Source organism: Sinocyclocheilus grahami, unplaced genomic scaffold (genome assembly GCF_001515645.1).
Source record: "Sinocyclocheilus grahami isolate Dianchi unplaced genomic scaffold, SAMN03320097.WGS_v1.1 scaffold633.1, whole genome shotgun sequence".
NCBI classification, from domain to species: Eukaryota; Metazoa; Chordata; class Actinopteri; order Cypriniformes; family Cyprinidae; genus Sinocyclocheilus; species Sinocyclocheilus grahami.
Window position 1 is genome coordinate 941,472 of NW_015505812.1, and position 25,637 is coordinate 967,108.

Here is a 25,637-nt window from a genome sequence, read left to right on the forward strand (position 1 = left end):
AAAATTATTTTTCAAGTGCTGTTATTGGAGTATGTTTTACAAGAGAATACTTTTTCAGTCTTTCTACTTCCAAAATGTCACATTTAATTCAATGCAACTTGCCAATTATTGTGAAATTTACTAGCAATTTCTGAGTGAAAAGTGTTAAATTCTACACCAATTGTTTTCATAAGTTTGATTTTTCAGCAAATGCATGAACTGATAAAATGTAAACCTTGCATGCAATGTAATTCTCATCGGATAAAAGCGTTTTCCAAATGCATGAACGTAAATTAACAATTTTTCCTGAGCAACAGCGTTTTGTAAATCAAGACTTTTAGAATTTTGTCTGTAAATAAATAAGTCACCGTGTGACAACTAGCCCCGGTCTCCCCCATCTGTCCAGCACAAGCATTAAAGGGAGCGTTAGAGAAAGACTGCGGCGAATGATACGGAAGACGGATGATGTGAACGAGCTATCCCCTTTGGAGATGTGCAGTCTGCATGTGTGCTGTTTAACACATATGGATGATTTCTGCAGGAAACATACATTAAATCCGGTCAGCTGTCCGGTCTCGATACAGACATTTTTGTTCAGTATGGTTTCAACCAATAAAACAAACCATAGAAGGCAACAGAACATCAATTACATTAGAACAAGGCAAAACGACACGGTGCATTTCTCATGTGCTCTCAGTAAATTAGTGCATTGAAAAGAGTATTTATCCCTGTTTCATGAGTGAGATTCAATTAACTAACAAACTAACTAAATGATTAGTTCATGTTCAACTTTATACTACATCTGGCCCTCATGTTTTCTGATGGCATGTTTTAGAAAATGAGATGATTTTTTATGTCGAATGATCGTGACGTAACAAGCAGACATATTATATTATTAAACGGATACTTTTGTTGTTACAGAAATAGTTTTAGAAATTGCTTTGGAAGGTTTAGTATCTTTAAGAAAAGAAAAATATTGGCAGAAAATAGGCTTATTTTCATCATTATTTCAAGAAGCTGTTAATTTGCGGTATGAAATTAACTTTAAATATACAATCTTACTAAATATTCCTAATTTATTGACATGCAAATTATTAATTCAGGGAGTAATAAAAAACTGTAAACTTGAGAGAAAGTGATATTTTATATTTCATATGTACTTGAAGTGAATTTCCTAACCATGGTAATTAATTAAGGGAATATTGTGATCAACATTAAGTGACCTGCTTTAGAGATGTTTTCAAATTCACAAGCTGTCGTGAAGTACATTCACAAGCGAACATGGACGACACGGTGCTACAGAGACATGATTTAAAGCGATAGTTCACACTAAAATCTCAATTCTCTCATTATTTACTCACCCTCATGTCAATTATCATCAAACAACGACTTATATTTCACTGATTTCATAATTTCAGAAGACTTGCAATATGGTACTAAGTCAAATAAACGACCTTTCTATAAACTAGTCTTCCTGTAGCAATGCTAAGGTTTTGGGTTCGAATCCCAGGAAAGCAAGAAACTATACAACATGTGTTGAATGTAGGGCTGCATAATGAATTGTATTTTAATCGTAATGACAATTTCTGCTTCTCCTGATTTAGTAAGCATAATCATTTGTGATATTTGTCTGCTGGTTATTTATCCAGAAAACATTTGATTTTAATTAGTCATTTCTGCTTTCTTGCATTGGTAACAAGCTTCCACAAACGTTAAAGGTTGTGGTTGCCAGATCAAGATTGAAATCCGCCAATCAGAGCTTTTCTTCATAAATCGATACATTTCTTGCCTGGTGGTTTATTTAATCTTTATGTGTAAAGAAACGAAAAGAAAAAAAAACTATTTTTTTCAGGCCAAAGCTTTAAATATATGCTAAATATATGTTGTAAACAGCGAAGCTTAATGATTTTTGAAAAACTGAAAATGATATTTTTGAAATTGAAAATATATTTTGTTTACAACAATATTTAAAAAATGTATTACAGGGGAAAGAAAATACATTTCAAATGTCACATTTAGGCTTTATTCAGTATTTAATTTTCTTCAAATGTGATGGATTTAAATATATGGAGGGCAAAATATATTTTTAAATGCTTTTAATAAAGTTCTATTTTAGCAAATATATTTTTTGGACATTTTTTATATTTTCAAATTTATTTCAACATTTTATTTGATTTTCTTTTCTTATTTTTGCTGTATGGGAATTATGTGAGTTGACATTCTCTTGGTTTGTGCTTATGTCCGAGTACAATAATTTTGATTAAATGTAAAAAGTAAATAAATAAAATGAAATTATTATTAATCGTGACTGTATTCTTTGAACAGTATAATTGTGATTAACTGTTTAACCATTGTCATGCAGCCCTACTTGAATGCAATGTTGCATTGGATAAAAGCATCTGCCAAATGCATAAACGTACCTTCATGATATTTTTATGGTGCTTTTGAGTAGTTTTGGTTCTTTTGGAGCTTGACAGATGCAAAAACTGTCCTTGTTTGAAAAAGATTTCTTCTTTTGTGTTGCACAGAAGAAAGCAAGTCATACCGTTTGGTGCGACATGAGGGTGAGTAAATAACGACAGGATGTTTGCGAGATTTTTGAGTGAACGATCCTTTTAACCAGCTAACGATGTGAAATCAGTGAGACATTCTTAAAGACGCAAACGCACCACATATGTGACCCTGGAGCACAAAAGCAGTGTTAAGTCGCTGGGGGATATTTGTAGCAATAGCCAACAATACATTGTATGGGTCAAAATTATCAATTTCTCTTTTATGCCAAAAATCATTAGGATATTAAGTAAAGATCATGTTCCATAAATATATTTAGTAAATTTCCTACAGTAAATATATCAAAACTTCATTTTTGATTAGTGATATGCATTGCTAAGAACTTCATTTGGACAACTTTAAAGATGATTTTCTCAATATTTAGATTTTGTATTTTTTTTTGCACCCTCAGATTCCAGATTTTTCAAATAGTTGCATCTCGGCCAAATATTGTCCTATCCTAACAAACCATACATCAATGGAAAGCTTAATCATTCGAATTTCAGGTGATGTATAAATCAATTAAAAAAATGACCCTTATGACTGGTTTTGTGGTCCAGGGTCACAAATGAAATGCTAAAGACTCTCCCAGCGTCTTTCACGTTAAAATCCATCCTACTCCAGACATGAGCCGATGGATAAGCAAGTGCTCGGCTCGCAGAAGCCACTGCATTGCATCTTCACTGCGTCTTGCCGTTTTCCACCGTTTTTTCCGCCCGAGGAGCCGAAGAAAAACGCTGCTTTTTAAACACGCAAATGCAGTCCAGTGCGTGTTTGGCTCCAGAATCTGGTCGAATCCCGGATTTGCGAGGTTTACTTCGGGCCGGACCATCCTCTGTCCGCATAGGCACCGTCTCCAGTGGCGGAGTGGGGCGACGGGGCGCACAGATCGGAGTCCGTGTCCGACTCGCCCTCTGCGATGTACGGCCTGACTTTAGTGCAGCGCGACACGCCGCTGAAGTAGGCGTTGTTGAGGAAGTCCAGGTTCTCTTTGGACTGCGAGATGCTGAAGCCGCTGAAGGAGCGCTCCAGTTCCTCGTGGTCCACCGAGGGGATGGATATGGACGTGTCGCTCTCGGCTCCGGCCTGCTGCTTGGAAAGAGCCAGCGGGCGTCCATCTTCGCGCCGCGATGCATGATGCTGTCCAGCCCCGCGAGAGCCTCCATTGTGGCCGGCGGATGAGCGCTCATGGGCCGGAGGCGGCGGGATGCGCACTAGCGACGGGTCGCCCGTGGGTGACGTTCCTTGCGTAGGTTCGGGGCGGCTGTGAAGGTGCCAAGATGTGGAGGGCGGGCAGTGGTGGTTGACGCAGGTCGACAGCGGCGGGTCAAAATTCTTCTGACCTGCTGAGCTGTTGGAGCGGATGATTTTGGTGATGGAGCCGCTCTTCTCCATGTGCTCCACCGGACTGTGGTACGGCGGCGCCGGGTCCGGCTCCTTAGAGGCGAAGTAAGCATCTGTCTCAGACTGCGGGATGCCCATGCGCTGGATGTAGATGTTGACCAGAAAATCCAGCTTCCTCTCCATTGACATCACCTAAAAAAAGAAGGAAATCTGATTTTTTTTTGTTGCTTAGAAACAACTTTTACTAACAGCTTGCACCAGCACAAACCGTCTTTTGGTGTTAAAATAGTACTGTCAGGATTTACTAAAGACACGCAGTGAAGATTTAGCGCTGAAGGGTGGGGCTGTGATAAAACACCACTGTCAATCAACAATCGTGGGAGGGGCCTGTGCAGAACTATGTCACTCTGCCAAAAATCTGAGAACAGCCTGATCTGAGAAAGTGCTTATTAATATTGGGATTTAAAAAAAGCACTGTGTGGATTTTTATCATTATAGAGTGGATGTCTACACACAGTGAATTTTGCATCCGATGACCCCTAAATCACACAACGAGATTTACTAACGTTTGCACTCAACAAATTACTGGTATTACAATAAAAGCCATTATAAACGACACATTTGTTGCATCCAGTGGGGACATAATTACTGATTATAATGACTTATACTGTCTTTTTACGCGTTGTGTATCGCGCTGCGTAAACATAAAACCATGTCTGCATTTGTGATCGGAGAAACGACGAACAACAAGCCCTATTCTAAACTGCTCAAAACTCACGTTTGAATCATCAGTGGCAAATTCTTTAAATATGAAAACATACTTACAGGCTGTGAGTCAGAAGAATCAAAGTTACGCCTTCTTTCTTTGTGTGAACATTTGGGTGGCGTTATGCAAATCTTCCCACACAGTGATGTAGATATGTGGGGGCGTGTTTAAACGAGGCGTTTTAGGAGGGTGTGTCTTTAGTCTTTGCAACTTTAGGGATCTTATCTATTCACGAACAGCTTGTAACACTCCAAAGAGAAAGGAAAACTTGAAATCGCATCATATGACCCCTTTAATTTGCACGTTTTTAATAAATCACCCGCAGAAATTTCCACACTCATCGGCGCTGTTTTGGAATTGCGCTCTCGCGCCAATTTGCCCTGTTTAGTATATATAATAAATATAATAGCCTAGTAAATCTCTCAAAGAGTGTCCAAATAACGTAAAAAAAAAAAAATGGAAGCAATTTTAATACATAAACATTTTTGTTATGATTAAAAGTTAATTCAATACATTAACATATTAATTATGATTCAAATGTATTTAATGCATAAATTCAACTTTCAAGTTATGATAAAAGAATTCAATACATGAAATAAAAATGTTGGTTATTATTAAAACTATTTAATGCATAAAATACACATTTGAGGTATAATTAAAAACATTATTCAATATATAACAACACATTATAATTATGATTAAACATAATTTGATAAACATTATACTTAACATTTAAAAAAAGGAAAAACACATTTTTTTGTATACGTTTATGTAATGTACTAGTATAATTCTCATTACCAATATGTTTCGATGAAGAAAAGAAAAACGATTTCGTTTTTTATTAAACGATTAAATTTACTTAATTAGTTCAAGAATTGAGTTATTCAGAAACAAGTTTAAACATACGATACTGTATTTAGTTTTTATTTTTATATAACTTAGTTTGGAAACAACCTCTTAACATGCTTTTAACATTAAGTTTCTCACATGAGTGAATTCAAAATGTCATATAAAGAATCATTTTAAATGTATTTCTTTCTTTATATCAGTAGCAAAATTGAACATTAAATAATGTATATATCAATCAATCAGCAAACAGGTGTGTGACTGACCTGTTTCTCCACTTTCCCAAGCCGTCCCATCATACTGGGATCTTCTGGCAGTTCTGCATCCGTGGTTCCTTTCGGACGATCCTTGTCTGTTACTGAAGGACTCCGACCAACAATCTGATCCACTCTAACAATCAATTAGAGACATGAAACATCTAGAATAAAAACTTCATAACTCATCAGTCTTCTGCAAAAAAAAAAAAATAGGTCAACCAGTGGCTCATTACACATTAAACATGGATAAACACAGAAACACATTTTTTCATTGTTAAATACACCAGATTTTCTTTTAAATTGTAGATTTAGAATTTATATTTATATATATAGTTAATATTAATATCATTTTATATATACTGTATATTTACAATAACATTTATTTGATGTATTTTGTTTTGTTCTAAATGCATCACATCAATATTTCTCTTACATGTTCATTTATCACATTGCTATATGTCTGAACTGTTAGAATAAAACAACATTCATATGAAAGATGTATAAATTCTTAACTTTAAGAAATAATACACCATGTATTCTATCTTAAAGCACAAAGCAGTGTGGGAAATCAATGAATGCATGCAGAGGGAGGGATATGATAATGAGGGGGTGTGTCCACACGCAGACAGACACATATGATTGGACAGAAAGAGTCAGGCCCTCCAGACGGACGTTTTCTGTTGATATTTGCCACTTTTGAACAATGTGTCGACGTGAAATCACGTCTTTAGTTGCATATTGCAGTATTAGCCGCACATTTGACACATTATCCAAAGCTGATGGACTACACTAGCAGGGGTGCGTCTGATCCGAGACACCATCAGATGTGTTGTTCGGCTGCTTTAAAAAAAAGATCGGTGGGAATCAACCATGAAGAAAACAGAAAAAAAAAAAGATTGGCATGCCTGAAAAAACGCCATGCCGACATGCATACGCAAAAACAGTGATGCTAAATGAAAGGAACGACCATTCAGACATGTGCATCTCCATTTGCTGCTTCTTGCTGCCGCAACTCTTCATTTCCACACAGCGCGGTGCAGGCAAACTAGCTTAACCAGTTTTAGTTCAGCTACATGACTAGTAACTCACCGAAATGTGATATTTGGTTCCCCTCGACTAAACGTCTCTACAAAACACTTCGGTCGCAGCAAACAAAGGTCATGAAGTGAATTAGGAGCTGATTATCAGAAGCCGCCCGGAGCGTTCAGGCTCGATGCAATAATAGACTAGTTTGTTTAGGTAGCTCAGTTTCTACTAGCCATGTAGTCTGAAGCAGAAGCAGGTTTCTTGGTTGGTCTCTGGAGCGAGAGAGATCTAACGCAGGCCCGGGATCCTAACCTAGAAGACAACTGGGGCGACTCTGTGGTTCCTTTGGTTGAGCACTTCTTTTGGCGAGGGGTGCCGGGACCCGGAGGACCCAATATCATATCTAACCTGGCAAAGCAAATAGAGTAGAGGACAGCAGAATGCAGAGTGACGTGACACGAGCGGCGCAAACCCAAACCAACAACAACAACAAACCCTCCAAATATATTCCAGACATCACCGTGAAAAGCTCTCGCACTTGCTGTCAGCGATCAACATGTGATGAAAGTATGCCAGTGATGTTTTCAAAATGTGTGCTTGTTTATAAGCAGGAATATATTCACATGTCAAATCATAACCACAGTCATTTATTCATACATACAGGAGGACTGGCCTAAAACAAGACGGATGTGACTGTGATGGATTAGTAGGTAGGCAGCAGTTTACGTACACTGAAAAGTGCTGTTTTTTATGAACAGAACTGATGGTTTTGATGAACTTTAATACTATTTCTTTCAACCAAACATTCATTTAATAACTCCAAAAATAGCAAGATGAATAAATAATAATACATTTTAGAATAAAACAACAAAATATTCCAGCTTTAAATATTTTACCTAAAATATTTTACATTTTTCATTATATGAAACATATTTTTAAACCTATGTATAAAAATGTGTTGGTTTCATATGGCATTGATAAGCTTTAATATTATTTTCAACCAAACTTTCACTTAATAACTATTATAAATATTAAACAATTATTATAAATTAAAATGTATTTAATATGCATTAATAAATAATAAAATGTTTCATATTTAAACATTTTATCTAATTAAACAGAGTAATTTTACTTTAATCTTTACATCTTTTTTTGCTGTTTATGAATACATGAAAAATGTATAATTTTTTTTACATGCCATAAAATAACAAAATCTTTCATGCTTAAATATTTTATCTAATAAAATATGATCAAATATTTTCATTACATCTTGAGTGTACAAATCTTAAACATTTCTTTAAACATTTTACAAGGTAAAAATATTTGTACAAATATGAATTTCTGAATCGTGAATATCACATTTTCAAAATTTCACATTTAATTCAATGTTTTACTTGCCATTTCTTAGTATTTGTGAAACTTACCATCAATTTCTGAGTGAAAATCGTTTCAAACTAAATCCTACATCAAAGTTTTGCAGAGTATGAACTGCTTTCGAATAAATTAATAGATTAATTTAATAAAAATGAGTCCTACATCATTATTGACCCACATATGCTGCTCTGAACTGCTAATATATCATGATATTGTATCTTAATTAATGAAAATGTAGATAATGTTTCTCAGTGGAGGCATTTAAACACACAAAAGCCACTGAAGACAGCGTTGGAGGCGGTTTTTGGGTATCATATACATACATGTGAGGATAGTTCTGATTCTGACGGATATGAACATCAAACCAGTGAGAGACGTTTAGGAAACTGAGCCATGCAAAACACAACACAACACAACACTGTCTAGTGTGTATGAGTCAAGCGTCACTGTCATGTCCGACGGTGTGAGGAGTGTGTGAAGAGAAGAGAGAAAGAGAAGCAGCTGCATCTGTATCTCTTGCCTGGACTGCAGATTTTTAATGCGCGCCAACATGTCCAGATGTCCGGCTGAATACTGCTCGATCACGTCCATCACGTCATACGGCCGCAGACTCTCTTTAAACTTTCGCTTGGACACCATGAACCTCATGATGCTGCAGGGACAAACAATCACACACATTATCACGCTTAACACTTTACACAAAAACAAAGGCTGAATCTCAGTGAAGCTTTCGAGAACATGTCCAGCTCATATTTCACCCAAACATATAAAGAAAGAAACAAGAAAATATGTTTTGATGACCTATTTATAGTACTAAAACCATGAAAAATATGAATAAAAATAAATAAATAACTGAAATAAAATATTAAAAAATAATTGACTTTTAAAATATTAATATTAATTTAAAATTATTAAAATGAATAATTTTATTTTGGCTAGTTTATTACTTGAAATAAAATAAAATAATTAAGAAATATATATTTAAACAAATTGTACTTATTGTATTTCATCTAGTTGCCAAGGCAATATTTTTGTTTAGTTTAATTTTATGTACTAAAAAAATAAAATAAATAAAACTGAAATGAAAATAAATAAAAACTATATGGTTATATTAAGCCATATTTAAATAAAACAAAAACTAATAACAATTAACAAAATCACACAGTAAAATGATTAAATGATAAAAACTATTTCAAAGTATTCATAAAAAACTATAATAATCACAATTAAACTAAAATAACATGTATTTATTGGATTTATTGTTTTTTTTCCCGTTTTCATTTTCATTTGAAAGAAAGTTTTAGTAATTTAGGTTTTTTTTCTGTCTATAGTTTTTTTATATGTTTATAATTTTCATACATTTTTATTTCAGCTTTAGTTTTAGTTATTTTAGCTAAGCTAATTTAAATAAAAGTGAGAAATAAAATAAGTTAAATGAACATAAAATATATAAAATAAGTTACAATAATTAAAATAATAAAACATATATTATTATTTGATTTTATTTAAGTAAAGAAAATGTTATTTTGTGGTTTTAGTAAACTACAATAACCCTGCACCATTAGGATTTTTACTTTTAATCTTACAGTAAAACATGACCTGAAAATGTTTTTGTGAGATTTACTTCATAACTGAGTCCCAGACACTCATCTATTTTTTCAGGCTTGATACTGACCTTCAATATTCTAAATATCTCATGCATAAGAGTCGCTGGCGTGATCTGAGCAATGAAAGTGTGAATGTAACGAAGGATTTGAAAGACTGAATGTAACACAGGAAAGACTGAGTTTATGAGGTAATATTATGTGATGCAGACTGCTGTAGTTTTATCAATAATATTACACGTCTGATGGATGCTGCCTGTCTCATCTTTGCTTACCACACGGCCCTGATGGTAACTTTTAGTCCCGGCGTTAAATCCTGAGGGACAAACTCACAATGGCAGCTCTTATTGTCATCAACAATGTCTTCTCCGGGAAGGCTGGCTTCTAAAAAACACAACACGGACAGCAGGACTCTGGAGTTAGTGCACAAACCCCCTAAACCCTCCAAAAACCTAAACTTAGCAGAGCTGCAGCCATTAACTCGGTTAACTAGCTCAGTCCCACCCCAGACTGGTCAGTGCAATGCCATCTTTATAAAGCTACGAGACGGGCATCATGGGAGATATCCAAGACAACTGTGGCCCAAAGAATAACAAAGCCATACAGTGACCCCAAAACTCATCTGGACACTTAAACAGTTAAACTGAATATACATCACTGAGTCAGATAATAAAATATCTAATTAAGTGCTATTTAAATTGAACATGTTAAATAAGTCGGTTTAAAATGATTTTTTTTTTAAAATAAATACATAAGGACAAAAAAAAAAAATAACTCAGAAATTGCTAGCAAATTTGACTAATACTAGCTGGTTTAAAATGATAAATAAATAAACAAACACATAAACAGATAGATAAATAAATAAATAAGGACACTGGAATTTATAGAAAATTGATAGCAAATTTAAATTAATAAAAAAAAAATGATAATAATATTTTCTGATAAAACACATTCCAATAATGTGCTTTGAAAAATACATATTTTTTACAGTGCAAAGTGTTTGTGTTTGTTAAACGTTAGTGAAACATGCTCATAGTTAATTTAATGAACTACAACTCCATCAAGCATCAAGTTATAAAGTAAAAAAAAAATTGCAAAATTGTGCAGATTTGATATTTTGTATCTAATGCAGTGACATTCAGACACGTTTAAGTGTAACTTCAGTCCAATTTTTTTTTTTTTTTTTTTTTTGAGGCTGCTGTAAAAACAAACAGCAATGCACTTTTCCATACAAATAAACGAATAATTCTTTCATCACACTGACTTTGTAGAAATACTGGCATATTTTTGTCAAAGGACATTATTTAATGAAGTATTTGACTATGAGTGAGTTAATAAAGCACTGAGGCAACTGTCAAATATGTTAATGGCCATAATGAAATGCTTTCTTCAATTTAATTGACTGTTTTAAATGATTTTCTAGAGCATTGGTAGTTGATGAAACTTGTACGTAACCAGTGATACCTCAGTGCTGGATTCGTCTAAACTACCTTGAATCTTAAAGCAGCGGCTCCCAACTGATTTTATGTTGAACACCCAACACAATGCCAAACCTGGAACCAGCATTTAATGTTATACAGGTCATATTTTCTTTATCAAAACAGATCTGTAACTAACTTTTGGGTCACGACTCTCACCTGTTGAGAAGCACTGATTTAGAGTCATTAACACTTTAGAGGGATAGTTCAACCAAAACTGAACATTTGCTGTTAGTTTACTCATCCTCAGGCTGTCTAAGATGTAGGCGGCTTTTTTTCTTCAGTAGAGCGGTAAGAACGTTTTTTTTTATCTGAAACGGTGGCCCTTGGTGATTCCTAAAATGCAAGTCAATGGCACAAACACAAAAATGAGAATAAAGTCGTAAAAGCATGCAATCTATTTCTTATTGGTTAAAATGAACGGAGACTATCTCATGTTTTGCGGCGCCTATGACAGGTTATAATGTTGTAAATAATGTTCCGGTTTTTTTGCACAGACCAATCATTTCTCTTCACAAGGACAATGCCAAACCTGGAACCAGCATTTAATGTTATACAGGTCATATTTTCTTTATCAAAACAGATCTGTAACTAACTTTTGGGTCACGACTCTCACCTGTTGAGAAGCACTGATTTAGAGTCATTAACACTTTAGAGGGATAGTTCAACCAAAACTGAACATTTGCTGTTAGTTTACTCATCCTCAGGCTGTCTAAGATGTAGGCGGCTTTTTTTCTTCAGTAGAGCGGTAAGAACGTTTTTTTTTATCTGAAACGGTGGCCCTTGGTGATTCCTAAAATGCAAGTCAATGGCACAAACACAAAAATGAGAATAAAGTCGTAAAAGCATGCAATCTATTTCTTATTGGTTAAAATGAACGGAGACTATCTCATGTTTTGCGGCGCCTATGACAGGTTATAATGTTGTAAATAATGTTCAGTTTTTTTGCACAGACCAATCATTTCTCTTCACAAGACCTCAATATATCATCAGGAGCCACGGGGACTAATTTTATGTTCCTTGAATTAAAAAAAGGGTAGCCACTGACGTGCATTTTATGAATCACCATGGAGCACGATTTTAGCTAAAAATCTTCTTTACTGCTCTACTGAAGAAAAAAGGCACCTACATCTTGGAGGCCTGAGGGGGATTAAATTAACAGCTAATTTTCATTTTTAGGGTGAACTGTCCCTTTAAATAACACTAACCAGCCCATTTTCTTATATTCATGCAAAACGCTGATTGCATCTGTCATTTTGGGTCACGGCGTCTTTCTCCCGTGTTCCCATTAGTTAGCACAGACCTTCTGGCACAGGACAGGTGTGTACAAATAAATCTACCTGTGCTTATTATGCCAAATAAACCACAGAGCTTTAAAACAACTGCCCAGCTCCAGACCCTCGAGTGAATAATGACGTCTGAAACCAGTTTAATGAGGTTGACTAGTTGTTCCACAGCTCTGTGGTCTTTTCCTCCTCAGGACTAACTAGGTCTCCTCACATGCAGGTAAAAGAGCAAAGTTTGCAGCCATCCACTAGCACTAGTTCTAGGGTTGGTAAAAACGAGCTCCTGTTTGATAATCTCTTACTGATTAACCCTTCAATTGCTGTGATAGCTTGGGGAGGAGAGATGGTAACACAGTTACAAAAACAACAACAAAACAGACCTGCTTAAAATCTATAACTTCAAGGAACAATGGTCATAATAATGAAAAATAAAATACATTCAGAATTTTCTGAAACTTGTAAATTCTCTGAAGGTGAACCAGATTTAGTTCTAAAACAAGATTTGGTTGTGCAGTTATCCAAAGCTTCAGTGCTTCAAATAAACGATTCACCTTCAGAGAAACGATTCACACTCTTTCTTGCATGAAGTGAAATACTCAAAGAGTGTCAGTTTTTAAATACAATGAAATGACATTCAAGTGAAGGTGCAAATTGAATGCTGCACACTAACAAGACATCAGGTGGACTTGCAATCGCAAGGTTTTCTCTGACTTTGCATTGCATTTATAATACGCTAACCATCTGATATCTTGATAGCAATTTATAGATGACAGCAAGATATTTCATGAACTTCACAGCATCAGTACTAAAAAGAAGTACAGCATGACTAGTCGAAATTGCTAGACGTTTCTAAAAACAAAACTAAAATGAGAAAAGAAGGGGAAAATCATTAATATACTGTTACTATTAAAGAAACTCATCACTCATAAAAAAACATGAAATATAGAAGGTTTAGTTGCATCACAAATATCCCATGCAGACCAGTGTAAAAAAACATAAGTGCAATATGAAATGTTGCGTTTCTGGAATGTACTAGGACTTTGATTGGATTTTAATGTAATTTGACTTCAGTTTTGTAGCTAAAATGGCAAATTTGTAGCCAGAAACCAATAATTATAAATATATGCATGTTTTAGGACATTGAATATATTTCACAGGCTATGGGACTTAAGTAACAATATTAGATTGATAACATTGACTAATCAGCCGTAACCTTTTTCCTTTTTAAAAAAAGGATTCACATGTAAAATAAAATGTAAAACTAAAAGTACTAACTAAAAAAGATTTCAATTTAGAGCATAAAAAAACAGTTCATCATGCTAAAGGTTTTCAAAGGTATCTTAAACATGCAAGCATTTTAACAGAAGAACGCATCAGATTTTTAACTAATATTTTTTCATTGTTCAAAATCAAACAGAAAGAACAGGGGACAGTCCAGCATTTAAAGCAGGTAAGACTTTACAGGCTGGTATATTCTCAGACCACTGTGATGTACTCAGTATAGAAGGGGAAATGAACTGGATCCAAACAAACCGATTTTTAATCAGCTTCCTCAATCAAAAGGGGGTTATGGAGCGATACGAAGCTTCCTAGTTATAGCATTTCTAGGCGCAATTTCATGAAATTTGGAGCATCTGTTAAGATTGTCCTGGTGTCCTTGTGCACCAAAATTTGTTAAGTTTGCACATTGCATTAACATTATACAGGATTATTAGTCAATATGGACTAATAATGCACCGAACAATCAGATATTTTAAAATTACCCGATTAACTTTTTTGTAAGAAAATTTTATGTTAAACAGAATGAAAGACCTAGGTTGAGTTTGAAAAGCAGGTTTTTCAGGAAATTGAAAATTGTATTGTGACCCCATATGGTTCTTGAGTTAGATACATTTGCTTATTACTGCACCACCTAGTGGTTGAACACACTAAATTTGGTACACTGCCTTTTAAAGACACGTATGCACATATGTCTAAATTTCATGATGATCAGATGATCACATTTGACATAACCGGCTGATGAACTTTAGCTGACTGACTGCTGGTGGCCTTTTAAGCGGATTTGTCCCAATGACAGCTGAATCCTTAAATAGAGATACATTTGACCTTCAAAACTAATGAAAAGTGTTTCAACAACAATAATACTTCTCATGCTGTGCTATAACACCATAAAAATCCTCAATTGAGTCTCTCTTTAAATTCATCCCAGCAGTCTTGAGAGATATGCAGTCATTCAAGAACGGAAAATCTTACATACTGTAGCTTTAAATGGGCAAAATAAATTAATAAATACATTTAGCATGCTGTATAACAGTGAGCACTTTAGTCAAGAGACCCTTGAGCTTTACCTTGAATGAAAACCAATTAAAACACAAAGGAATTAAACTGGACTAATGAAATCACATGTTGAGATTCTAAAAAGCTCAGAAAGAGATGGTTCTTTAAAGAACCTCTGACTGAATGCTTCTTTGTGGAACCAAAAATGGTTCTTCTATGGCATTGCTGTGAAGAACCTTTTAAGCACCTTTATTTTTAAGTGTATGGACAAAGTATAGGGACCTCAGACACCCCTTCTAATGAACAGGTTTGACTACTTTAGTAATTTCCATGAGTTCAAATCTTAATGTTTAAGCATATAATGATATTCTAGGGAATTGTGTGCTTCTAATTTTATAGCAACAGTTTGGCCTCTGTGTATAAGGCAAGGTTAAAAAAGAAATGTGTGACTTTAAATGCAGACCTTGAGCCAAAAACTCATCACCAAACACCAATGACTTGTACATACACTATACATAGACAAAAGTATTGAGACACCCCCTTCTTTAGAACAGAAAAAGGCACTTCCAAAACTGTGGCAACAAAGATGGAAACATAATTCATGCATTTAAAAATTGTATTTCCATCTCTGTTGCAACAGTTTTGGAAGTGTTTAAAATGACTCGACCCATATGTACAAGTCATTGGTGATGAGTTTTTGGCTCAAGGTCAGCATTTAAAGTCACACCAGAGGTGTTTAGCTGGGATTCTGCAGACCAGTCAAGTTCTTCCACACTGACTGAATCAATCATTTCTTTTTGAACCTTGCCTTATACACAGAGGTATTGTCATGTTAGAATAGAAAAGGGTCCTGTCTAAACTGTTGCTATAAAAATTTGAAAGACACAATTCCCTATCATTATATGCTTAAACATTAAGATTTGTACTCATGGAAATGACTAAAGTAGTCAAACCTGGGGGAGTCACAATACTTTTGTCCATATAGTAATATTGCTCAATTGACAGCAAAAAAATCTATAAAATAATTATTTTATTGTTAATCATAGCCAAAATCAAATTCAAAGCATATTTGCAGACTGGTAGTTGTGCTGTGACTGAAGCTGGTTAGTTTGACTGAATATGGTGCTTTGGTTTTAAGCGGTTGAATGGGAGCCCGACCCATCTGGATTGCCTGACCTGGAGAGTTCCTGTGTCTCAAATCTTCCTCTTGCATCTCAATGAGCACTTTAGCATCAGCATCCAACATAGAAATGGAAAGGACAGCATCAGGATCCACATTCATCAGAAAAAACGAGGGGGAAATCATAAACACACACATGGATTACAAAAGGTCAACTTTCCACAAGCTGCCGTCCACATGATTCTGTCCAATAGTTTTATTAGGTTTCACAGCTGACTGCCTTTATTTTCAGTCATCTGAAACTGTACATTATTAAATGAAATGTCAAGGATTCTAAAAAAAACATTTACTTGAAAATAAGTAGTGAATTTGCACTTTGTGGAAAGTGTAACCAAAGCACAGACTTTTTCATAAATTATATTTCAATATTCCAAAACACATCCTAATGATTCAGGCCAAATGTTATGATTGGTATGTAAAATAATATATATTTATGCCATAATATATGCCATGAAATCATATACTGCATTCATACCAATCATAAAACTAGCTTATCTTAAATATCTTACATAAATTAATAGCACATTTTAGCTAATAAAATAATTAGCTCATAATCTTCACCTCAAGAACATTCAGAGTTTTTCCACAAAAACACTGGCAGCAAAAGCAACACGTGACTCGATTATACTAAGATAGAATTGATATGCACAAACAACGCAGACAGAAAGAATTACACTGATCACAATACAACATTGCAAAAATAACATGCAATAGCACAACATAAAGACAGAATAAGAATCCTGATGTGTGCAGCTTGACTCTGAATCTGGATTATATAAAATTAATCTAGTTTTTGTCTTCATGCCTTCTTCTAAAAATATCAATGCAACTTATTCAAATGAATGTGGACATGTCTAACCAGTTTAAAACAATCAAAACACAAGAGTTTGTGTTTAATTCCTCAATCAGGCACTAGTTTTCACGTTGTATCTACTGCAACTTCAAATATACAAACTATAATGATGGTCTTGCACTTCATGATTGTTACTTGTTGCATTTGAATCTACAACTTTTACAACATTCTAAACTACCATTCTGTAACAACTGTAACAAATATAACATTCTACAACTACCATTCTGTAACATTCTGTGTATGTAATATTCTGTAACAACTGTAACAAATGTAACATTCTACAACTACCACTCTGTAACATTCTGTGTATTTGACACTCGGTAACAATTGTAACAAATGTAACATTCTACAGCTACCATTCGGTAACATTCTGTGTATGAAACATTCTGTAACATTCTGTAACAACTGTAACAAATGTAGCATTCTAAACTGCCATTCTGTAACATTCTGTAACAATTGTAACAAATATAACATTCTACAACTACCATTCTGTGTATGTAACATTCTGTAACAACTGTAACAAATGTAACATTCTACAACTACCATTCTGTGTATGTAACATTCTGTAACAACTGTAACAAATGTAACATTCTACAACTACCACTCTGTAACATTCTGTGTATTTGACACTCGGTAACAATGGTAACATATACCATTCTACAGCTACCATTCTGTAGCATTCTGTGTATGAAACATTCTGTAACATTCTGTAACAAATGTAACATTCTACAACTACCAAACCATGACCAAAGCGGACAGATACAGAAGGCAACACCGAATAAGAGCACAGGAATGGGTTGCTTTCCCTCACCTTCTGAGTTCTGGCGAGATGCGGCGCCTTTGAAGCGGAAGGCCTGTCTGGCTCGACTGCGGTCGCCGAAGCTGATGCTCTTGGGTACTTTGGAGGGACTGTACTCTATGCTGTTGTCGGCACTGGGAGAGCGTCGCAGGGGCTGCTGGCCCTGAGGAGAGTTCTTCCCTTTGTTCGCGGAGTTTCTCGGGCTGGAGAACACGCGTTCTTTCAGGCTCACTTTCTGACTGTGAAGGGTGGAAGAGTATAGAAGTTAGAGACTGAGGGTTTGCAGATGGTTTAGTTATGTTAGGAAAAAGTAATTGTGTCAAGCACACTCAAAAACTACTGAAAATTATATGAAAAGTTATAAAACATCACTGGATAAGTTGACATTCACCCAGGAGTTTTACCTGATTTGGTCAAATGCATAATAGGATTGCATGTTACCATTTTACACATTCTGATTGGTTGACACATTTCAAGGATGTTGATTAATTTATTATGATTGCTGGGCTATGAAAGTAATTCCATGTTTATTTCATAAAACCCTGAATATATCTGAAAAATGTCTTGAAACATACATAAATATGAGTAATTTTGCATTGCATAACCACCTTGAGTGTGCATAAAATTTTCATTAATTCAAGAGCCTGTCATTAACTTTGCTCCCACATTATAAATTATTATATTTACAATAAAAACAACATTTAAGCCCAAATTTAAGTTAATGAAGGTTAAAATAAAGTGTTTCCTATAGAGATTCATTCTCTTCACAACATGTGTTTCAGTGCTTTTTTGAAACATGGGCGGATGTATTCATGTGCATTTGGCTTATTAAACGCCACACATCTGTCTGCACACAAACAAGGTCAAACTAATACACACTCACACACACACACAGACACACACACACACACACACACGCACGCACGCACGCACGCACACACACACACACACACACACCACACACATGCACGTACGCACGCACGCACACATACACACGCACACATAAATAATGTCTTCATTGATGTGGACATGCATGGACTGGCAAAATATTTGCACACAAACAACGTCCATGAAACACATCCTGAGCTGGCAGCACTGATGACACCCAAACGGATATGATTCATTCAAAAGAAAGTATTACAACTCACATTTAACATCTGTGGTGCCTGAGAAATATTAGATCATTTATATGTCCGGCGCACATGATTTTACTAACCTCGGAGAGGGTTCTGGTTGGGCTTCCTTCCTGTGTTAGAAAACAAAATCATACTTTTTTAATGCAATGATATGAAGTCCTTTCACAAACAAAACACTATCTAATAAATATTAAAATGTATCAATTTAGCTTGAAATAGCGCAATGCAATTCATTAACACATAAACTATTCATCTGAGAGAATCAGAAATAAAAGTCTCCATTTTACATCACCTAAAGGAGAGACCGGATTTGCTCTTGAGGTTTCTCAGCAGATCGAGCTGGTTCAGAGGAGGGATGAGTCTGGAAAAACACACAGAGACTGTTGGCACACGGATGATGTGTGAAGAGGAAATGCTGTGCAATGCTTATGTAAATCTAGAAGCTTCTTTGGACAGAAAAATCGACAAAAAACTAACAAGGTACTATTAATAAATACACCACTGACTGTGAGAGGGACAGAGAGAGAGAATGTACAGGAAAAAGACAGGAATTTTCATATATATATGTGACCCTGGACCACAAAAGCAGTCTTAAGTTGCACGGGTATGTTTGTAGCAATAGCCAAAAATACATTGTATGGGTCAAAATTATCGATTTTTCTTTTATGCCAAAAATCATTAGGATATTAAGTAAAGATCATGTTCCTTGAAGATATTTTGTAAATTTCCTACCATAAATATATCAAAACTTTTTTGATTAGTAATATGCATTGCTAAGAACTTCATTTGAACAACTTTAAAGATGATTTTCTCAATATTTGGATTTTTTTGCACCCTCAGATTCCAGATTTTCAAATAGTTGTATCTCAGCCAAATATTGTCCGATCCTAACAAACCACACATCAATGGAAAGCTTATTTAAAATGAGATTTATACATCATCTGAAAGCTGAATAAAGGGTTAAGAATCTACAATCTCTTGCACAATATAATGACTTTTTAAACAGACAGAAAAATACAGAAAGAAAAAGGTATATGCTGACTACAGAGAAGTAAACCTGAAGTTTATAATGCACCAAATACTCTGGGAGGTTTGTTCAAATCACTAACAAATAACACTGTTTGGTCTAACATGAAATATGAGCACTGATAAAAATGCCTGACTTAACAAACAAAAACAAATAAGAGATTAATTTGCTCATCATTTGCACAAATTGTTTTTGGCTCAGTAGATCAGAAAGATTTTTATGTTTTTGAAAGTTTTTTTGCTCTCAATTTTTGGCTCAGTTAATTTAATAAAAATTCAATGAAAACAGTAAAAATTGTGAAATATTATTACAATTTAAAATAGCTGTTTTCTATGTGAATATATAGTTAAACTGTAATGTATTTCTGTGATGCGCAGCTGTATTTTCAGCATCATTCCTCCAGTCTTCAGTGTCACATGATCTTCAGAAATCAGTATAATATGCTGATTTGCTGCTCAAGAAACATTTCTGATTATTATCAATGTTGAAAACAGTTGTGCTGCACAATATTTTTGTGGAAACCATGGATTCTTTGATGAATAGAAAGTTCAAAAGGACAGCATTAACTTATAAATTATAATTTAAATAACGTTATAAATGTCTTTACTGTCACTTTTGATCAATTTAATGCATCCATGATGAATAAAAGAAGCCTTTGTTTCTTAAACTCCAATGCATTCAGTGCAATAGATGCTACACGTTCATCAATAACAGTGGTTCTGTGTTATCATAAACACGTGATTCTAAAGCTTTTATGTTCATATACTCTATTTTATGACTCAAAAGCAGCATTAGCTGATGCAACACATTACATATGACATGCAACATCACATGCATACCCTGCTGATTCGACATTCGAAATCAAAGCGTGATGCATGAATAAAACATGCCATAGGTATGAAGGGAGGGAGTGTGTGGACAGCTCTGTTGACCTTCACAATCTGCACAAAAACAGCCTCAAAGGTCAGTGAGCAGATCGATGCAGAGACGTCTGAGGAGATCTCATCTGACTCCCAGAGGAATGCTGGGATAGAGAGAGAGGGGGGGGATGGGGGATGGAAATGTGTGCAGAAGTACATGTACCTGTACATGGGCACCGATACAGTCCTCTCGTAATAGTCCCACGTCGAATAGAGATCCGTGCGATTCAGGTTTGTGGCGTAAAACCTCCAGGCATTCTGAGAGATGGCATTAAACAGAGTCATATTCAAATATAACATGCATTAAATAATTCACCTAAAAATTACATTTCATACAAGGACAAAATAATGACACGTGAGCTGTACATTTAATAACACAGACTGATAGTTTGGTTTGTTTAGGGAGGTTTGCTCAAATTACTTTAAAAAATAACCAAAACAACAACAACAACAAATTCATTTGCTCATCATAATTTTTTGGGCTCAGTATGAGATCAGATAGATTTGTACATTTTTGGAAGAAGATTTTATGTTTTGTGTTCACCGAGGCTGTATTTATTTAATCAAAAATACAGTAAAAACTGTTAAATTGTGAAATATTATTACAATTTAAAATAACTGTTTTCTATGTGAATATCTGTTAAACTGTAATGTATTTCTGTGATGCGCAGCTGTATTTTCAGCATCATTACTCCAGTCTTCAGCGTCACATGATCTTCAGAAATCAGTCTAATATGCTGATTATTCATTTCTGATAATTATCAATGTCGAAAACAGTTGTGCTGCCCAATATTGTTGTGTAAACCGTGATACATTTGATTCTTTGAGGCTATCAGACCTTTTCAGAGCTCTCAGTTTCACACTTGTTCAACAAAGTCAGTGTTATTTTCCCAGCTAACCGGATCGGGCAACACTGAGCATATCTGGGACGTTGAGACGAAGCGTGTCGTACCTGAATTAGGCCGGCAGCTGGATTTCTGCGCTTCTCGAAATGTTTCTGCCGATGCTGTTCCTGAACTTTCAAGGCAAACCCAGAACCCAGAATCCCCTGCGGAGCGTGAAAAGAAACTTTGTTAATGATGACTGGACCTAGTTCTTCCAGAAACTGAGCCGTGTCGTCTACTATTCTGCACTATAATGGAGTGTCACGACATTAAAGGGGTCATATCTTCTGATAAAGTGCTCTTATATTAGGTTCTTTGTTTCTCTGAGCTCTAGTTAGAATGTTTATCAAGGTTTTTGCAGCAACAATGAGTTTTTCTTCTTCGTTTCATTAGATGATTTTTTTCAGACTGGGGAGGATATCATACAACCCTAGATCACTTTTGTAACACTTTACATTTATATATATATATATATATTATTCATTGTATAAGTATCTTTAATGCATTAATTATTCTTTGTAATGCACCTTAAAATTCACTATGATCTCATGAATTACTGTAATCACATTTATAATACTTATCTATTAAATGTTACACCTTTAGAACATATATTTCATTCAAATCCATGGAAAACAGCTACTTTCTATGAAAGCCTGTTTTTGCCAAGAAAAAAAAAAAAAAAGTTAATTGCAACTTTCCTCGCAATTCTGAGTTTGTATCTTGTGATGTTTTTCTCAGAAATGAAGAGAAAATGTCTGAACTGTGAGATAAAAAGTTGCAATTACCTTTTTTATTTTAATTTTTAATTTATTATTACTCCAGTCTTAAATAAAATAATTTATTTAATTTGTAATTTATTTAGTATTGAATGAATGAATGAATCATTCATTTATTCATTCATTCATTTAGAATTGTGAATTTTGACTCGGAATTGCAAGAATACAAGAGTTTATCTCTCGCAATTCTGAATAGTGAGATAAAAAATTGCAATTACCTTTTTTATTTTACTTTATTTGTTATTAAATATTTAGTTTGATATTGCTAGAAAAAAGTCATAATTTTGAGTTTATATCTCACAAATTGTGAGATGAAAAGTCGCAATTAACTTTTTTTTTATTATGTTGCAAAAATTGGCTTCCATAAATTATACATGTTACAATGAAGCTGCAAATATTACAATACATTTTGACTTTGGTTACAAGTATTTATAAAAAGATATGCGTTATAATGTACCTTTATAGTCCATTATGCAAATTTTAAACTTCGGTTCCAATAAATCTGAAATGATGAATCATAATTCACAGATGTGTTTACATTAAAGCAGAACTGCTATGAAGAAAAGTGCACTAAGCAGCCAGTGGGATTGTTATATTCATAATAAACTATTGCATATCATTGCTCTTTTGTTGATTTTGATTGCTTCTATTGTCCTCACTTGTAAGTCACTTTGGATAAAAGCGTCTGCTAAATGTCTAAATGTAAACTGCAGTGATCTAATTCAGCGTCTGCTCTCTCCACTCCATTAAAAGCCTGTTCGACTCTATCTGTTCATTTCCTCTCGAATCCCCGGAGACTCACCGCAGGCAGAGCGAAGAACGACACGCCGATCAGGGTGAAGGTCGCGGCGAGGAGACGTCCGTTCCAGGTTATGGGATATTTATCGCCGTAGCCGATGGTGGTCAGAGTGATCTGTGGGACATTGAGGAGAACCGCCGACAGATTTCAGTTAGCCGTGAAATCAATTCAGTTCAGTAATCAATCACTGTCACTGACTGCTCTCAGAGGAGCCTGACAACAATTAGCTTTAAAAAGACTAAGTCACATTTCATACAAAAATTTTATTTAATTAAATTTCATATATATATATATATATACTGTATATATATTGCATAAAGAAAACAAAGCATATTAAATTGAATTAAGTTAAAATTAATTAAGTTTTAATTTAGAATATATCTACATGTATGATGAGACTCATCATATAGTCATACATAAATACTTGACAATTTAAATAACATATCATATATTCTTCTTTTATTTTTCAGTTTGGGAGGAAATATAATGAAAATAATGTCCCAGTATCCCAATGTAAAAAATGTCATAATGAAACTAATGTATATATATCTAAACAACTAAACACACACACACACACACACACACACACACACACACGCACACACACAAAGTTTATGTATATACAGATAAATATATATAAAATATAAATGTATTATATTAAATATTATTAAAATAAATATATTGTATTATATTTTTTATTTATTTGTGTGCATGTCTATCTCTCTCTCTCTCTCTATATATATACATACATACATATACAAATAAATAAAAATATATTAATATACAGGTTTTGTTCTGCTGTCACTTGTCGCTATGTATATACACATAATAGTATAATATAATATAATGTAATATCATATAATATAATATTACTTTGTTTGTTTTTTCTATCATGATTTACCCTAATATTAACATACAAAGGAACTGATTAATTAATCAGTCAGTCAAAATAAAGTAACAAATAATACAAATCCTTTTATCAAAGGTCACTATTGTCGAAAAAGATTTAAACAGAACAGCTCACACAAAGAGCAAATCGGAAAAATAAATATTAAGATCTGTCATGAAATTATGCAAGAGCACGAACTCCATCCACTCTGTGATCTTTCTGAAATAGCATCTCATCAAACTCAACGAGCGATAAACATCACTGCATAATTAATAATCCTCACAGAGTCCCGTGTGCAAACTTCAGCTGTGGCTCTATCTGATCTCCTTGAGTTATTTCCAGAGGAGAATCTACCCTGAGTGCTGATTAACTCTATAATAAAGCTGAAAATATGAAACCCAGCAATGCAGAAGCGCTTCCACACCAGAACACTCACAGAACGCCGAGTGCAAGAAAACAAATGCTGTTCATCAGTCCATAAATGTGGTTGAATGAAGTAGCGAGTTAAACACTTCTTCGAATGCAATCTGCTCATGAAATCATATCGATCTCAGACCACATTATGAGAGATTGTGGACACGCCACTTGACTTCAAGCAGGTTTGTTAGTGCGAAGGGCTTACCAGACCCCACCAGAGTGCATCGGCGTAGGTCTCAAACATCTCGTTATCCTCCTTCTCAGCGAGATACACCAGGAACGAGGCCAGGATCAGACACAGGAAGCCAATGTACCAAGCGGTGATCAGTTCCTGTTAAACACACCATCAAGAAATGTCAGTATCAAGTGTTTTCTCTGATGTTTGTTGCCTGTTTAAAAGTCAACAACCCATGAATGATGATGATGATGATGATGAGGATGATGCACTAAAGTGGCAATACAGTGTAGCTGCGTAATATTATGCTTAACTTTTGGTTTGGCAAATGCCACTTCTGATTATTTTACTATTGGCTAAAATGTGATGCACTTTTGTGGGTTATAATAGTTAACTAAAACTAAAATCATAAAAACTCACATTTTTGTTAATCGACATAAAATAAACTACATCTAAGACTGAAATAAAAACCACACTAAAATAACACTGGTATGATGCAGGGATATTATAGTCAACTAAATCTAGAACCAAATCCATAAAGCAATTGTTGTTACTTGAAATAAAATAAACTTTAACTGAAATAAAGTAAAATATAAAAACCTGAATTTTTTAAAATTTTATTTCAGCTAGTTACGAAGGCAACATTTTTTATTTCCATTTAGTTAATCCTGATGTATTGTACTAAAATAAATAAAAATTAAATAAAAAAAAGAAAACTATATAGATATTCTTTAAAAAATGAATTACCAAAACTTTAACTAAAATCAAAATGAAAAGAGTAAATCTAATTCAAAATATCAATAAAAACTATAATAGTATCTCAATGAAACTGAAATAACCCTCGTGTGATGAGAACCAGCGTTATATTTGCATTATTTATTAACTATTATAGTTTTTAAATGAGCTTTTATGTTTATACTTTCAGTTTTCATTTGAATTTTTCTTACATTTTTAGTAAGTTTGTTATGTGCTCTTGTCTTTTTGATTTGTTTTTG

General features: G+C 34.4%; 1 protein-coding gene across 1 annotated transcript in view; it reads right to left on the bottom strand.

Annotated features, from left to right (window-relative positions):
* Positions 1 to 3,229: 3,229 nt before the first annotated feature.
* The window catches only part of LOC107558155 (potassium voltage-gated channel subfamily KQT member 2-like), a 34,546-nt gene continuing 12,138 nt past the window's right edge, over positions 3,230 to 25,637 (bottom strand). Inside the window, exons 5-16 of the mRNA XM_016241778.1 lie at positions 24,673 to 24,798; positions 23,165 to 23,275; positions 21,655 to 21,750; positions 20,866 to 20,960; positions 19,048 to 19,116; positions 18,836 to 18,865; positions 17,632 to 17,858; positions 15,964 to 16,011; positions 10,022 to 10,130; positions 8,663 to 8,794; positions 5,752 to 5,875; positions 3,230 to 4,065 (exon numbers count right to left, since the gene is read on the bottom strand). Of these exons, the coding sequence (XP_016097264.1) occupies positions 3,343 to 4,065; positions 5,752 to 5,875; positions 8,663 to 8,794; positions 10,022 to 10,130; positions 15,964 to 16,011; positions 17,632 to 17,858; positions 18,836 to 18,865; positions 19,048 to 19,116; positions 20,866 to 20,960; positions 21,655 to 21,750; positions 23,165 to 23,275; positions 24,673 to 24,798 (1,890 nt within the window). The 3' untranslated portion in view covers positions 3,230 to 3,342. The remainder of the gene's footprint in view (positions 4,066 to 5,751; positions 5,876 to 8,662; positions 8,795 to 10,021; positions 10,131 to 15,963; positions 16,012 to 17,631; positions 17,859 to 18,835; positions 18,866 to 19,047; positions 19,117 to 20,865; positions 20,961 to 21,654; positions 21,751 to 23,164; positions 23,276 to 24,672; positions 24,799 to 25,637) is intronic.